The sequence below is a fragment of the Columba livia genome, chromosome 14, assembly GCF_036013475.1.
Source record: "Columba livia isolate bColLiv1 breed racing homer chromosome 14, bColLiv1.pat.W.v2, whole genome shotgun sequence".
In the NCBI taxonomy this organism is placed as follows: Eukaryota; Metazoa; Chordata; class Aves; order Columbiformes; family Columbidae; genus Columba; species Columba livia.
Genome location: NC_088615.1, coordinates 8,289,623 through 8,306,674, shown reverse-complemented (window position 1 = coordinate 8,306,674; position 17,052 = coordinate 8,289,623). Strand labels below are relative to the sequence as shown.

The 17,052-nt window shown below is 48.4% G+C and overlaps 1 protein-coding gene across 1 annotated transcript in view; it reads right to left on the bottom strand.

Moving 5' to 3' along the window:
* COL23A1 (collagen type XXIII alpha 1 chain) overlaps positions 1–14,799 on the bottom strand; it is a 190,089-nt gene extending 175,290 nt beyond the window's left edge. The window contains exons 1-2 of the mRNA XM_065029918.1: positions 14,191–14,799; positions 10,069–10,138 (exon numbers count right to left, since the gene is read on the bottom strand). Of these exons, the coding sequence (XP_064885990.1) occupies positions 10,069–10,138; positions 14,191–14,409 (289 nt within the window). The 5' untranslated portion in view covers positions 14,410–14,799. The remainder of the gene's footprint in view (positions 1–10,068; positions 10,139–14,190) is intronic.
* Positions 14,800–17,052: the final 2,253 nt, after the last annotated feature.

Sequence of the window (17,052 nt, the reverse complement as noted above, 5' to 3'; positions counted from 1 at the left end):
GCTGCTCCTCCAGATACTCCGGACCTCACGCATCTGACCATCTCCAGCGCGGCCGCCTGCCCCCGGCACCGGGGCACGACCGAGCGCCTGGGCATGCTGCGAGGCACCCATGCACTCTGACCTTACGTCTGTGTGAAGAAATAGTTTAAAGCCTGTGAATCTTTTCACTCTGAAAATGAAACAGAGTTCCTTAAAGTCTGGCTTAATTCACATTAAAGCAACCCTCAAGGAGCTAATATACAGTGCTTTTATCCTTAAAGTCAAAGCAGTCTACGTAAACTCCCAAGTGAGAGGCGAACACCCGTTCTTGGGGAAATTAACCATATCTTTGGAATTAAAATAAGACTTTTATGCAGTCCTGATCTACAAAACAGCAGAAAAGAAAAGCACATGCAGCTTCTGGCCAGGGTCAGGGCACTTTTGCACCGCACTCCAGTGTGGGATTGATAGACACCCAGGACAAGGGCAGGGGCAGAACCACACACAGTCACCCCAGTAATGAGGATGAGCCCTGATTCAACCCTCCAGGACTGAGCTGGAAAAGCTGTGGCTTAGGATGCAAAGTTGAGGACAAAAATTTAAAGCAGCAAACAAGCACGAGAAATCCCTGTGTCCCTGGCACAGACGAGTGTCATCGCCCACAGCAACAGCACACAACCCACAACCAAGAGCATGTTTCCCATCAATCCTCCTCCAATAAATAACCAGCTGTTTTCAGGCAAGCTAACAGCAGCTGCCAGTAGCCAAAAAGTCAGGCTTTCTCTTAAGAAATGGGACATACATTCCTTACGGGTGCCTATCAGGACCTGTTTTTGCCATCAGCTGTGCCCTCAAGCCCCCCCTTGGACAGCGCATCAGTCTCTTGACAGGGTCTCTGCGCAACACAGTTTAACATATTTAAATGTTTGCACAATAAGAGACCCAGAAGCATCATTATTTGATAGTAGTTACTGCCAAAGCTTCCCAAAATATGAAGCAGATCATATCAATACCAACTGTTCTCATCTTCCAGACAGATTTGCTGGGGGGAAGAAAAAAAAAAAAAGAAAAAGAAAGAAAAATCTGTTCAACATCTCGTCCAAGCTCTTCAATCTTTCTTAGCAGTGAAGCAGCACAAACCTGCTCGATCCTCCCGCACCAAGCGCCGTGCACTGGAGCAGCACGAACGGGTACTGCTCAGAGACAGCACAAAACGGGGAGAAAACGCAGACAAACTCGAGCCAGAAAGAAACATTTCCAGATGTACTGTACTGATAGACCTCATCTCTCCTAGTTTTCTTTTTTTTTAGAAGTCTGACCACAAGCATACAGATGGTTGGGAACTCCATCGAACCTATTTAATTTTTCTTTGTAAATACTTCCCTCACCATGTCATGCTTGCTGGGAAGCCGCCCAAGAGCCTGGGGCACGAGGGGTAAAAATGTTAATGTGGTGCACAGAGCTTCGGTTTAAACAGCCCATCCAGGCGCCGCTGGGCTTCACATGTCACTTGTGCAGCTGGGACCACAGTCGTGCTATGAACGGGCCAGAAGCAAAGGCAGAAACGTGGGATTTCTTGCAAGTGTGTAGGAAAGCACGTAGGGCCGGAGCCAAGTCCCTTACTGGAGTTGTCTTCACAGAAATGGTCCCAGTCAACTTGCACCATAGGGACCTTCTCATGAATGAAGTCTCGTGCCATTGGGGATCAGTAGCTCTTGCCACTCAGCTGGGTTAAAAAGTAATTAGCGTTACACAGCCAACTGCAGGTAAAGACCAGATTTTTTTGGCCTTCAAGTCTTGTCACGATTGCAATCATTTTGAAAAAATAAACCATAAAAGGCAGCCGCCATTCAGCAGAAGCCAAGTTCTCTTAATGTCTTTGATGAATAAATAAATAAATAAACCAAACATGAGCCAGAAACATGAACAACAGCTTCAAATGCAATCAACGCAGCCCCAAGTCCCTACCCCAATCAAGATTCAGTATGGCCACAGAGAGCCCTGGCAGATGAATGCAAGATCTTTCACCAGTATCTCCGCACCTCTAGTTTGTACAAAAAAGCGGACTTCTGGCACCAGATTAACATGGTGACAGGCTCGCTCGAGCCCCCTCCGTGAGCCCCCTGCCTGCACTCGATTCATCCTGCATGTGCAGTGTTTCCTGCTTCTTGCCCCACTAGGTCACAATTTAAAAAAGCAAATGAGCACATACTGGGTGGACAGGACACTGAGGACTTGCCATCCCCTGCATTTCCAGCAGCAATTTGCCTCACTCATACAAAAGGACGGGAGCTCGATCCATCTGCCACAGGGATGAAACTCAAGCAGCACATTGTATTTGCACAGGCTGCCAAATCTGAGTGTTCAGGAGTATCTTGGCACCCATGTATCTTCTGCCACATGATAAAACAAAGACTGATGATGACAAATGAAGAACAGGTGGGGGTTTAATTAGGTCACTAAACCATGTGATTGCAACCTGCAAGGCTGTGTTAACGCAAGTGCTTGCGCCCACCACAGCCTGCTGAGATGGTCACCTGCCCCCAGCGCTGGATGTTGGGTACTGGTGGTAGGATTACCATGGGGTCATAGCTGGGAAATGACGGGAAGTGTTGCCTCTTGGGTCCAATTTAGAAAAGCAGAAAGAAATCCAGCCTTTCTGCTGTCTGGTTTATCATGGCAGAACAGGTGCAATTAAAAAAAAGAACAGCAACCGAATCTGTCTCCTCACGCTACTTCTCCCTGCAGTGTGTCACCCTGAGGATCTGTGTGTACAGAGCGGTGTACCTTGTGCACGTGCGTGGCAAGGTCACCTCAATGGCTGGTTCCTGCACACCCAGCATCATCCCCAGCCAGGTACAGCTGCTGTGTCTCTGCCACCCCACCCAGCACCCCAGGGCATGTATTTGTACAATGCAAGTCATGAAACATCAAGCCTGGAGCTTCTTGGCGGCAGAGAAACACGGCAACTCTTGCTTCAGGAATACGTCAGTGGCAGCTGACTGCCCAAAAAGCATTTCTGCAATAAAACCTGCTTCTATCAACACTGCATGAATGATAAGATCAACATAAAGCACGCTGGATTTGGAACACATCCCCATCGTGTTACATATGGGATGGACAGGAGATGACAGCACTACCAGCTTGGTGAGAAAGCATGGAGATAACAGTAGGTACCATTCCAAGCACAGTCTATTTTCAATAAGCAGTTCTGCAGAGCCAAGTCACTGCTCACACGGGTGACATTCATCCGTCATTTGAACAAGAAAGAGGAGGAGACCAACTGGAAGCTGATGAGAAACTCTCAGGTGAGTCAGTCCACGAGCATTGAACCAACCTGCTTCAGAGCCCCCTCTCTGGAAAGGCAGCACTGAAGGGGCTGGCAGCAAAAAATGTCTATGCCTGGATAAATGACTTCATATGTCAAGACAAAGATACAGTTACATAGAGCCTCTCGCAGAGGATATGGTCATCAGCTTTATTTTTGTAGTTTTCATTACACTCAAAATAACTTTGGCAGACTTAAAAAAAATAAATTTTCAAAGCCTTCTCCCACTGATGTCACAAGTTTTAATTAATTTTTGCTGAAGTGGTCTGAAGATGAATGCTGCCGGGAAAGGGCCGGTTCCTACTGTACTGCTCTGTGTTCAAACTGCCTCCGTGTTCAAACGCCAGAGCTGCACCAAATGCCACTGGGATAAATACTGCGGCAGTCTCACCGAGACACAGCTCCAGCTCCTTTCCCTGCACCAGTGGTTTTGAGGCCAGACTGCCTTTTAGCTCACGCCTCTGCCTCCACATCAGAGGCACTGCCAGCTCTGGGAATAACACTGGTACCACGTTATTTCCTGCCTTGGAAAATCCTGGCCCCATCCAGCATTTAATGTCACCTCAGTAGGACATTAAATGTCACTGCTGGCTGACGCAGCAGCTGATCTGGTAGGTTATTGTCTCAATGGGTGTTGAGAGCAGAGGACATGCCTTCTCATGGATGCCAGTGTGCTGGGGAGCTTGGTTTGAGAGCAGTCCCCAAATTCCCTGACTTGAACCTCCCCTTTGCTGCACACGTGGCTGTCACCTGCCGCTCCCTCCACCACCACGAGCTCCTCAACGGGGGTGTGGAGCAGTGCCAAAAGGGGCTTTGCAATAGAGAAAAGCAAGCCAGCGTGAGCAGAAGCCCCTCTGACACTGAATCAAAGAATCATTTTGGCTGGAAGAGACCCTAAAGATCACCGAGTCCAACCCTAAGCTAACTCTAGCACTAAACCATGTCTAAACTAAAATAAACTAAACCTCATCTACGCATCTTTTAAACCCCTCCAGGGATGGTGACTGCACCACTGCCATGGGAAGCCTGTTACAATGCCCAACAACCCCCTCCAGGATGAAATTTTTCATAATATCCAATCCAAACTTTCCCTGGTGCAGCTTGAGGCCATTTCCTCTTGTCCTATCACTTGTTACTCAGGAGTAGAGACTGACCCCTCTTGCTACAACCTCCTTTTGGGTAGCTGTAGAGATAATAAAGTCTCCCCTCAGCCTCCTTTTCTCCAGGTTAAAAACCCCCAGTTCCCTCGGCCATGACACACCCAGCTCTGCCGCAGTGTCAGCAGCCCTCTCCAAACACAGGGCGACCCATGGGGCCATAAGACAATCATTCCTCTACTCTCAAGAGGGACCTTGGGCTCCTTCCCCCTTGCCGGCTGGCACCCTGCAAGACACAACACATGCACGAGTCGTACGGCTGGGAGGAGATGCCAAACCTCTCCTCCATTTCTTTCCATCTGTTGCAACCACTCAATAAACAACGCCCTGACCCACAGGCTTCCATCACTGGAGAGTCCTGAAGCCACAAAACAACTCCCTAAGCAGATCTTGAAGGTTCCCGAGGATGAAATGGGAGCCCACCACTCTGCAGCTTTCCAGGACCTTCTCGTCCGAAGATGGAGGGTGTTGGTGCCCACCCCAGGTAGCTCCCGGGAGAAGGCGGCTGGCGGCTCCAGCACATGTGGTGAGCAGACACGGCTCCAGATGTCCTCAGGGCCTTCCACAAATATCCAAAAGGGACTGGGGAATGGTCGCCAGGAAGGAGTGCATGGAAGGTAGCCAGCAGTAATTTCTATGCTCAAAAAAGCGTTTCTCCAAAAGCTGCTAAGATCTGCAATCAGATCATATTTTTGAAGGGGTAAGATTGGAAAACATGTTAAACAGAAAGTAAGCGCCTGCATTTAAATGGCGTCATTTGTCAAAAGTCCTTCCTAGCCAGTTGTTCCTGGCATGGGTTTTTCCATGCAGGAGAGAATTGCGATTGTGTTTGTAAGTTTAGGGCAAAAAAAATCCTGTTTATATTAATACTGTAATTATAACGTCCTTGCCCACTGTGGGCAAAGCCAGACCAAGAAAGTAAACCCTGAACTGAAGCTGAAGCAAAGTGACTGGTGGGGTGTGGGAAGGGACTGGGCTCTTGCAGAAACCGGGGCAAGGAAGATTTAGGAAACATTCTAAAAGCTGAAGACGTCGTAAAGCTCTCTGTCTCATTCTAAATCATAGAAATTACAGAAAAATTCCAAGTTTTAATGGTTTCAGTAGGCAGAAAAGCATCTTTTCAGGTGGCAGTAAGGAATACTTCACATAGTTAAGCTCACTAGATGCAAAGCAACTCAGAAAAGCAGAGACCACCATTGATTTCAAAAAGAAATATTCTAGTTAATTTAATATTTTTCTGTATCTATTTAACCATAACTCACAGAAACATGGAACTCTAGACCCAGATACTGAAGATGTAAAAAGAGCAATAATAGAGAGCTGCTATCACCAAGAGTGAGAAACAAAGAGCCGGTGTTAACAGAGCTCAGCTCATCCCATTTGGCCTCCTGGAAAACATCTGCCATTTATCAGAACTACAAAGCCAGCAGAGCCCTCTCCTCCTTGATCTCCAGCAATTAGGGAAACTCTGTTGTGCTAATTACCTGGTGAGACAACGTGGGGAGAAGGCAGATAGCAAGTGACACTTGAAGGCAATATTTACATCAGTAAAAATTAGGCAGATATTCTACGTCACTGGGAACCACAAAACGTATAATGACAAACCTTCCCAGCAAGCTGGAGAAAACTGACCCCTCTGTATAGAGTAAAAGTAAAAATTTAAGAAATAAAAATAATAACATAGTATATAAATAATATTAAGCACAGCAAGAGATCCTCTGGAGTTGCTGAGTCTGCAAAGGTAGGGAGGATTTTAAATGATCGGGTCCCCCAAGTACACATGGTTTGAATTGCGGAGAAATGGAGCAATCCGCCGTCCTGCAGGCTGCAGTACCCCTCTGCTCCTCCCGCTGCCGAGCCGTTATTGGGAAATATTTGTCACATATTCACTGGAACATCAGACTACTACCCTGAACATTTAACACTCTTTTGTAATATATACATATGTTCAAAAGCATATGACACTGTCTCAGTGCAAACTCAGGACGAAGAGGGGGATATGCATCATCCAGCAGCCAGGACATTCAGAGTTAAGGCTCCGGAGCGCAAAGCCTGAGGAGGTACCATTAAATAAAAAGGCACATGGAAACACATACGTTGAAATATGCGGTGCAAGAGGAGCTGAAAGAGCTGGAGATTTTCACACCCTTGGTCTGCAATACAGCAAGGACGAGGTGCCTCGTAGGGGCATTTTCTGCAGACTGGGGCTTGTTTTAAGCCTTTTTTCTTTTTTTACTGGATTTAAGAGGAAACATTTGTTCTCAGGCTCTAGCACAGTGTATCCAGCACTTCGAGGTCTTGAGGGACTTTCTCACAGACTGCGAAGACTAATGGCGTGGCAAATACTGTATTGAATAAGAGCCTTTTCTACCTGAGGTTTCGGAAGATTGTGCTTAAAAATACAAGGGAGACAAATAAAAAAGGCTCCTTAAAAATAAAGGCATAAAAAGCCAGAGGCCACACAACAGCAAACAAAATGTTTGCAAGCATGATGTTTTAGTCTTGTAAGCATGAAGTTTTAGTCTTGCTTTCAAGCCACCTCCAAGTGCTCATCAGCTGTAGCCTCTCCTAAATGCCATAAAAACAAGTGTTCCCACACCTGCCGGATTGTATCTTGCAGCGAAGGCTGTGTGAGGATCCCAGCACAGAAAGAGACTGAACAGAAGGGGATGAGGGGCCTCTCTGCAAATTATTACGGGCCTGGCTCAGGGAATGACAATAATAAAAATACTGAGCGAGCCAACACATGGGGACAGCCTGTCCTGGGCCTGGCCAGCGCCAGCAGCACGCAACCACTCCAGCCCCATCCCAAATACTGGAGGGACCACAGAGCTGCCGTCCTCACCAGAGCGTGGCCACCAACCCAACCCGCCCCTGGTCCAGCTTCCCAAACCCCCAAGGATGTTCTGCTCTCCTCTCCTCTTCCTCAGCCACAGAAATGCCCAAAGCATGAAGGAGCCAAAGTGACATGCAGTTTTTGTCATCATCGTCCCTCCCGCCTCTGCTTTGTCTGAATAAATAAAGCAAAACAACTCAGCTCAATGCAGTACACAGATGCTGCGAGCAACTACGAAGACACCTTTTCACAGCATGCCCGCTATCAGAGCCAGGGTAGTACTTTTTAAACCTTTTTTAAAAAATAATTATGATTATCCTTGATCCAGATGCCTTCGTTGCCCTGGCGAAACAGCCGGGCCCCCTCTGCTGGCCACTGGCCCTGGGGCTCCAGCCGCCTCCGCAGCGGCTCTCCACAGCCCTGCCCTCCCCAGAGGGTCCCTCTGTAGAAATCAAGATGCTTTAAAACAACCCGGTTGAGCCCTATAGCCAAATAGGTGACTTACGCAGAGCACAAAATGGGTTGGTTTTTGGGAAGGGGGTTTGGAGGTTTGGGAGATTTTTGAGGAAGTATGGAGGGTTTTGTTTTGATTTGTTTGTTTGGTTCGTTTGTTTGTTTTACAAGCACTAATTTAGGGCTTCTCTGTAGTCAAAATAACTTGAGCCTTATTTAACTTTTAAATGGATCACAGTCATCTTGCCCAAAACTTCTTTTAATGCATAGCAAGTTTCTCTTATAAGGGTGATGCCAAAAACCCACACATCCTCCAAACTTCCAACGAAACCCCAGACTGATTCACTCCAAGGAAAAACAGATCTTTTTTAAAACAAGCCCAGCTCGCAGGGCAAGCTCTGAGCGTGCAGTTTGCCCCGAACGCTGCCCGCAGGTCTGCGGGGAGCGTGTCCCCACCGTCCCAAAGAGGCACCAAGGGAGGGACCATGATGCAGAGCTGGTAGCATCTCTCCATCCCCTCCACAGGGGAATTTTCCTTTCCCCAGGGGCTACTTTTTTTGGTGCACAGAGGCTAATTGAAGCTTAGCTGTTTGCGACCTGGTGTAGCTCTGCAGTAAATGCCAGTAAGGGCCACAAGCTCTCAGGATGTTTCCAGACCAAGCTCTTTAACTACAGACCAGAAGGCAATTCAGACTTCTTCAGGAGAAACAGGGAAAAAATGAAACACATGTGAAGTTTCCTTTGATCACTCAAAAATAGCTGAAAGGCTTCACGGCAGTTCGGCAGCCCATCCTCGCCTTACCTCCCCATCCACGGTAGCCAGGAGCAGCCACCAACGCCACAATATGTCCCACCCACCAGGAATCGCTTCTCCTTCCTCGGCTCACAAATTGCTTTGGCATTCGTTACTAATGACTGTAACAAGTATTTCAGCAGCACGTGGGAAAACCTTCCCCCTCATCTCTCAAAAGCAGCAACCAGCAAACTCAGTGACCCGGAACCGAATTGGGACTTTTCTGGTCACAAAGGAGCCTCCTCAATCCCAACCACTTTCTGCAGAGCAAAGGAAAAGCCCCTTGACCACTAAAGCGCACCAGTAGTGCCCCAGTTGCACAGACTGGAGCAAGACGCAGCCCATGGAGCCCGTGAGGCTGACGGACTGGGCTGGCTCTGTGCATCAGGAGAGAGAAAACCAATTTGGCCACCACTGTCCAAAGAGCTGAAAATAAGCACGATTTGTTTCTCAGCTGACAGGGCTTGGTTATAAAGCAGTAACATACACAGGATGCTCACAGGAGTCTTCCACTAGAAAACCAGTGAGTACAACTGTAGCAGCACATTTAAGAGCATCATTACTGAAATATTTCCAAGGTTATGACACACAATCTTATGGAGAAAAAGTCCATCTTTTTTTTGTATTGCACGTATAAAATAACGCTCTGTGCTCTAGTAAGATTAATCTCCAGGATCTCAGGAAAATCTGAGACTGCCCATTTGTGTTTCATGCATCTACAAGCAGCATTCAAGGTTTGGTTGGTTGGGTTTTTTTAATCTTTAAAACCAGAATTGAACTATCTGCTGCTTGCAAGGCTTTGTAACATGCCTAAGCATTCTCTTCCATCAAAGAACTGCACATCTTTCACCCATCTTTCACCACTTCTGTGAAAAGGAAAAAAAAGAAAAGGCTTGAAGTTCCTCATCCCAGTCATTCATGAGAGCAAAGCACTTAACGGAGCATTTCTATAAATTAGATTCCTTTACAAACTAATCTAAGCTGTTTATTGTTTCCAAGGAGCATGCACTTCCACAGCAGAACAGGAAGTTTTGACAGTTTAAGAAGTTCATTAAACTCTGGGAGGAAATTTAAACAATCAGTGGCAGCTCTCATAGAGCAAGGCAGCGCTGGAGAAGTCGCTGCTCTCCTAAAACGCAGCGAGGCTGCAGCTTTTAATTATCACACTTGCATTAAGCCCCAGTGATTTTGTTACTACTTCTAAATTGTTTTGGCCCAACACTCAGGGCCCACAACCGAGTAAAGCTATTTGTTCTTTTATTCTTATAGCCAAACGTCGCTTTTGTCCAAACCTCAAACTCCTTTATCTGTAAACAGGCCAAAGCAAGGCAGTGGAAGAAGTTAGCAGTCTCAAGCATGAGAGGTGGCTTCAGCTTGGAAAAAAAATCCCACTTTTTAACACATTTTCCTTGATACAGAGGAATATATAAAATAGGAGAGGAGAAGCTCAGTGGCGTTGGTCCAGCGAGCAGGCGGCTCCTGAGCAGTCTGGTGTTGGCCGTGCCAGTACGTTTGCACCTACCTGGGGGGCACATGCAGTCTGAGGGAGCCTCTCTTGCCGTCCGCAGCTTTGCTAGTCCTTCACCCAGTTTCTGTTTGGAGAAGGAATAAAAATAGCTAATTAGAGAATACACTTGATCTAAAGGCGGTCTGCACGTGCATGCCAACAGCTAAACCATCCAGCACGCTCCCTTCCAATGAGAGGTAATAATTTCACCCTGCTACGTTCAACCTCTTTGGATCTCTCGTGCCACAGTGGCACACAAAATGTTCAATGGTTATTAGCAGGTGGCCAGCGTACCCCCTGTGCGCAGGGCAGGCGAGGGCTCCTTCTGCCTCTGCCAGAAGTCCCCTGTGCCAAGCACCATGGGCTGGATTCATCCTGAGCAGCTAACAGAAGTCCCATGTTCAGAAGTCAGCGTGTTTGGTGGCAGGAATGGCGCTGGGGCAGAGAACCCCTCTGCCCCACCACGGCCGCCCCCATAGCAAGGCAAACACCCCAGGGAAAGCCCCGCTGCATCTGACTGCCGGGCTGCTTCCCAACACCCCGGCTGGGTGATATTTGCACAACAGACGTGACCCAGTTTGGCTGATTTTGTACTTAAAATTCATGCTATGTGGCATATTGAAGGTTCTTGAGGAGACGGATGAGGAGATGAAGGACAGCGGGGTGGGCACTGCCAATGAGACCGGGGTGCTCACACACACCCAGGTCCCTCAAAAGGCCAGTGTTTCCATCTCCAAGGTGCAAAACTCCATGAGTAGGACTACAAGAACATGTAGAAATTCACAAAACTAAAGCAATGTCTACGTGGCATATTGCAGACAGATGTGAGCGCGCTCTGCCTGCTCCCTAAGCCAACCAAAATGTTCGTGCCTGCATTTAGGACACTGCCAAGCCCAAGTTAATAAGCCCTGATGACAGGTAAGTTGTATTAGCTCAGGCATAGTGCTTCACGGCTGGGGCAGCCCAGCAAGGCGGGAACCGCACCTTCACCCGCAGTGGTTGCTCCCTCGGTCCTCCAGGAATACCCTGTCTCACCCAAAGTATTTACCAAGAGAGAAACCAATAATCTGATAACTGGAGTCCCAAATTTCAAAGAGAGAAAAATCAAAGTACTTATTGGATTCGGGGCGTTCGGACTTGAATTTTACACAGCTGAGGACCCAAGCTACGTTCAAATATTTGAACACTGTGGACTACTCAGGAATTAGGCTACCTGTGAATTAGGTTCTTTTCCTTTTATTCTGGAGATAAAACAGTTTTATCAGTTGTTGAAATCCTATGCATTCCTTCCCAGCTGCTCGGCTGTGATGCTAAGAGGTCCTGAAAGTATCAACATGGTTTCATAGCACCTGACAGAGAAGTTGTCCTAAGAAAAGTGTAAAGAGCAGAATAATCCAGCTGCCTTCTGCAAAACAGGCTTTCCTCAAGAAAAAGTGGCAAGAGAGTATATAAAGAGACTTTTCTGACAGCCACTTGAAGTCTACATTTTTATCTGTTTATTTTTAAAGTAGTATGAATGATGAAGATGCTCATAGAAACAAAAACAATTTCTTCCATGCTTTCAGTCCAGCCGGCGTCACGGAAACAGCAGAAGAAATCTGCACTGGTCCTGAATCCTGGAGCAAGTCCTCTGTTCTCCCACTGAATTGTTCTTGTCATGAAACTGATTAATCTGGACACTCTCTGCCTAATGCAGACAATAAATCCTTTGTGAATAAAACGGTCCAGCTTTGTTTACAACAACTGGATGCTTCTATAATCCTCCCGTTAAGGTTTTCACTCCAGTATGAAAATTACGCACTTTGAATTGGGGCTTTTGATGTAGAGCAAGTGGAGATGCTGCCATGTTTGGACCACGCTGTTGGAAATATTTTGGAGGGCATCAAAGCAGGACCCTGGAGCACATCCCACTAAGGGAACAGCCCAGGGAAGGGCAAGGTCCCACCACATTCAACTCAGCAATTTCTCCAGAGTTAGATGGATGCCTGTCACAGGGCCAGAAACTAAATCTTAGTTGTCCAAATTGGCTTTCATTGGCTTAACTACGCATTCACCCTTCCTTTATTATTTCCTATCCTCTTTTACTTGCCAAACATTGAAACAACACTAAAAGCAACAGAGTCTGCATGTTGGTGTTATATTTGCTGCCCTTTATATGCAGCTCTGCCATAAATTATTCCAGCAAACCCCTAGATTGGTATATGGAGTAATGCTTTTTGGGTAGCAACAGAGAACAAAGTATGCCAGGTCATGCACAGGGAGCGTATGGAGCTTTGGTTTCACTTCTGAAAAGCTGTGGTAAACTTCAAAGGAGGACCAACACAGAATTTAACAAAAAAACTGACCCCAGGCACCAGTTGATATTCACGATGATGGAAATATTCTTTCGCTCTCCAGAAACTCTCAAGAACAGAAAGGACAGAAGTTGCTTGACAAGCGAGGCGTCTTACGTAACGGATAGGAGTTTGGTCAAGAAACAGACACTTTCTGGAACTTTAACATAAATGAATAACTAAATTCCAAATGACTATTAATAGATAGCACAATCACCACCATGCATTCCTTGAATCTGCTACTCATTTCAAAATTTGCTTTCAGTATTGACAAAAGTTTGGTCATACTAAATATTTCAACAAGCTCACTCTTGCATTAGAAGCCCAATTATGTGGTTTTGCTTTATTTTCCCCTGTACAATCTCCATCTGAGCATTCCCAGTACAAAACAAGCTTTCCACACTTAACTAAATCTCAGCAAGAGGTTGCACATGATCTTAGGCAGTGCCACAGAAACCATTCCCATTGCTAAGCACATTTATTGGAGTAATTGGAACAGAACCACTGCCACGACTGGCAGGCTAATTCCTGCCTGGAGAGAAGACGTTAACTAGATTTTGTGACTGCGCCTCGCAGGCACCCCTCTGTTCTGGTATTCAGGGTTTTCACAAAAATATTTTTTAACATTTCCCTTTTCTCAAGGCACACCGATGCAACCAAGTTTCCAGGAGAATGGACACACTGCGGCGGTGCCAGCGATACCATCCCCCTAACTCATGCAGAACGAGGAATCATCTCCCCATCAACCCCGTGCTGCCTCCGTCTCCCCTCGAATCCCCAGAGCTGCTCACAGCTGGAAGGCGCTGCCTACAAATACATTTTTGCATGATTGAGGCTTCATGGCTCTAACAATTTTAATGCAGTACCCTGGTCAGGCCATTAATAAAATCCCAGTGTAAAACCTTCCCCAGATGTCAGAATCGATCACTTGGAGTGCCCTGCGCAGCCCCGTAAGCCGTGTTGAGTCCTGCTGCACTTTATGAACTGTTTACACAAATTCAGCAAACCAGCTCTGCGATCTTCAAGCGCTTCCTATGAGTGATGGGAGCTCTCCCCACCCCCCTTTGCCTGTGAAGAGCCCCAAACCTAAACACCAGAGTCTGGGGAAAAACATAACCCTGGGATCAAGCGTAACTTCTCCCAGAGACTTGGTTTAGTTGTGGAGAAGGGCGTTGGTGTGGACAATTGTTCTCCAAGTAGGAGAAATCTTTCAGCACCGAAATCTTTATTGAATAATTTCAGAAAACCCTGAGATTGAAAGTGAAGCAACTAGTCTTCTCTACCCACCATAAATCAGTTCAGCACTGCTGGACCACATGATACCCTGTGATAGACAGTCCAGATAACAGGGATCATGTTCATAAATTTCTAACAAGGAAATTATAGTCCATTACATCCAAAGATAAATAGTATTTAAGTGCTCGGGTTACCTTTGCCAGTGAATAGAATGAGGGGGAAAAGTCGCATGTTCTCAAACATTACACCGCTCGCTTTTCCACCTGGGGCATTTTCTCTCCTACATCGGAAGGACGGGGGTTTGCCGCACCTCGCCCTACAGTCTGACTAATGCAAACGGCAATAAAAAGGGGAAAAGCTCGCTAAAAGGGAGGAAGTTTTTCCAAAGAAGCCGGTGACACTCGGAACGAGCCCCGGGCTCCCCGCGCCGGAGCGGGGCCGAAGCGCCTTTCCCAAGTCTGTCTCCCTCCCGTCCCGGTGCGGCTGGTCCTGCGCGCCCGCCCGCGGGTGCAGCGCGTCTGTGGGTGCTGCCCGCCCGTGGGTGCTGCGGGGCGGCGCCGCCACTCACCTCGCGGAAGAGCTGCTCCACGCGGGGCTGCAGCGCGTCCAGCAGCGGCCCGGGGCCGGCGGCGCCCCGCTCCTCCAGCGCGGCCAGCCGGCCCTGCAGCTCCGCCGTCTTGGCGCCCAGCAGCAGGCAGACGGCCACGGCGGTGAGGGAGAGGAGCAGGCAGAGGGCGGAGGTGGCGGTGCCCGCCGCGGTGGCGGCGCCGCTGCTGCCCGCGCTCATCGCGCCGCGCTCCGCGCCGCTGCGCGGGGACCCGCTCGGCTGCCGCCCGCCTCCCCCCGCATCCAGCGCCCGCCCCGTGCGCTGCGCGCCCCGCCGCGGAAGTGGGGCCGGCAGCTGCGGAGCGACCGCTCTCCTCAGCTCGCCCCGCCAGCCCGGGTCTTAAACGGAGGAAGCGGGGGGTGGCGGCTCCCCCGCCGCCTCCCCCGCGCTGGGGAAGGGGGGATGCTCCGAGCGCGGCCCGCCGCCCCCCATGGGGGATTACGCGGAGCAGATCCCACCTCCGCTGCCCGGCCCCCCGCGGGGACCGCTCCCCCGTCCCCGCCCGCCCGTCGCCCCCCGGAGTCGCCGCTCCGGGGTGCAGGGTGCTCGGCCGAAGGGGGCGCGGCCCCGCTCCAGCTGCCGAGGTGCTCAGCAGCCGCGCAGTGCAAGCTGCGGTGCCGCCGCGGGCGCGGAGCGGGCGCCCTCCAGTGGGGCCGGGGCGGCCGGAGCGAGCTGCCCCCGCCGGGACACCGGGCAGCGGCTGCGCCCAGGGCCGCGGGGACAGGGAGGTGGGAAACGGCCTCTCCTCTCCTAACGAATGCGACCTGTTCCCCTCTTCGGGCTGTGATCTGTTTTAGGAAAGGGACCTTATCTGCAAAGCCCAGCAGGCTTCCACCAGGCATTGTAACATACTGATTTTATCACAATAAAGCACCCCATCTGCTTTAGGGAGCCTTTGAATGAGAGAAATTATGCGCATGTAAGCACTAAGTACCCATAAACTTTGCCAAACATCCTCGCCTTTTCCTCTGTTACATATTGCATCACGTCAAGTCTTAACTCACCTATAAAACATCTTCGGATAACTTAAAGCCTGTCTAGACTCTGAGCACATACGGTACATATCCAAATGTGCTCTCTGCCTCCTAGACCCTGCCCCTCTAGGAGTAATTCTTCTAGAAAGATGAGTGAAGCAGAGGACAGACTTACAAAAAACCAAGTAGGAGTGGTATCAGTATCTAGTGTCTGTTAGTAAAACACATGCAGGCACACTGCTAAACTGCGGTGTTGGTTACACACACTGCTTTGGTGTAGCCACTATTTCCACACCAGTTAGCCAGGCAAATCTGTATCATTTGCTAACTATTTCCTGCTTTTTTTTCACATGCCTGAAGATACAAAGAAGAAAATTCAATGGTTTTGTGACCAACCTCATCCTTACCTTCTTCTCCCCTCAGCCTGCTAAGGCTTCCCTTACCAACTCTATGAGATCGATTGCACATTCACAGTACCAGCACATCAGGGAAGCTTCTAGGGCGCAAAGCATCTTGTCCTAAAACATGCCCACAGGACCTGAGTCCTCCTTACAGAGATATCGGCAAGCTGTAAAAAGAAAATCACAACCGCAGATGCTAAGCCCTCTCGCCCAGAACTCTTAACCCACTTTCTGTGAAGTTTAACCCACAGCTCAACCCTTCCCCTGCCCTCCTCCGCTTCCGAAGTTCAGGATCCCATACACCGTTTGCACTTCAGAGACACATTTACTTTGTCCTATCATGCATGTTTAGTAAAATGTACAACTGAGCTGCTAGAAGTGCAGTTGGTCTGCCTGGCTGAACCATTCAGATTTACAATCATATTTTTGAGGTACAATAGCTAAAAATCAGAAGTGTTGAGAAAGACAGGAATGGATCTTATAATTTATGTACCGACAGCTATGGGCAGTTAGTATTAGCTTGATCCAGATATGCAAAGATTACAAACTACCCTCATTATATTCGTGTATTAACAAGACAAGCGGGGTGGGGGATGCGTAAAAATCTCTTCCCTAGTGAAAACAACTGAGGGCAGCCCAGAGCAGGGGAGAAATCAGAGCTGCTACAGGCAGAGCCCTGGCACCTGGCTGCTGCTCCGCTGCCAACAGCTCTGTGCTGCCCCACCAGGGAGCCCCGGGGATGTTGGACACCAGCCCCCTCACACCAACACATCTTTTGTAGACGCTGCAAGGCCTGCGAAACTGCTTGGCACCTCACTGCAGACGCTGCACATTTTTTTATGTTTACTGGGAGAAGGGAAGTGAGTTTAAACAGGTTTTTATAATACATATTTTTTCTAGCATGTATCTCCTTTAGCAAGTGCCATGCCTTTTAACAGCTAACATCAACAAAGCCTAGAATACTCAAGCAAGAGTGCACAATTTTTCCCTAATTTTGACAGAACTGTTTTATAGTTACAGTTTTATAGTTATAGCAGCATATAAACTCTCTCCCCGCCCCCCCCATCTGCCTTTGATTTGCATCACTTAGCTGACACACTCAGCCAAGTCCTCCCTTTGCCTCTGAAGGTGTGGGGAAAGTTCTGTGGGAAGCAGCAAGGCAAGGAATTCACTCCCATCATTCTCAGTCCTACCGAGCTGGTTACTTTTCCATCACACAGAGAAGAAACAATGCTGTGAAAACCCTAAATAAGAGAGGTGTCTGTTACATCATCAAGCACAGGAGGTGGCACTGCTTACAAAGATAAGCTTTCAAAGTCTCAGCCAAACTATATTCCACCCCCAAGCCAGAGATATGCATGTCTGGAGCCTCTTGCAAATTAAGCCTCCTCCACATCAGTGGAACAAGGACACCAAGTTTAAAATCTTTCTATGCATTAGGACCTACT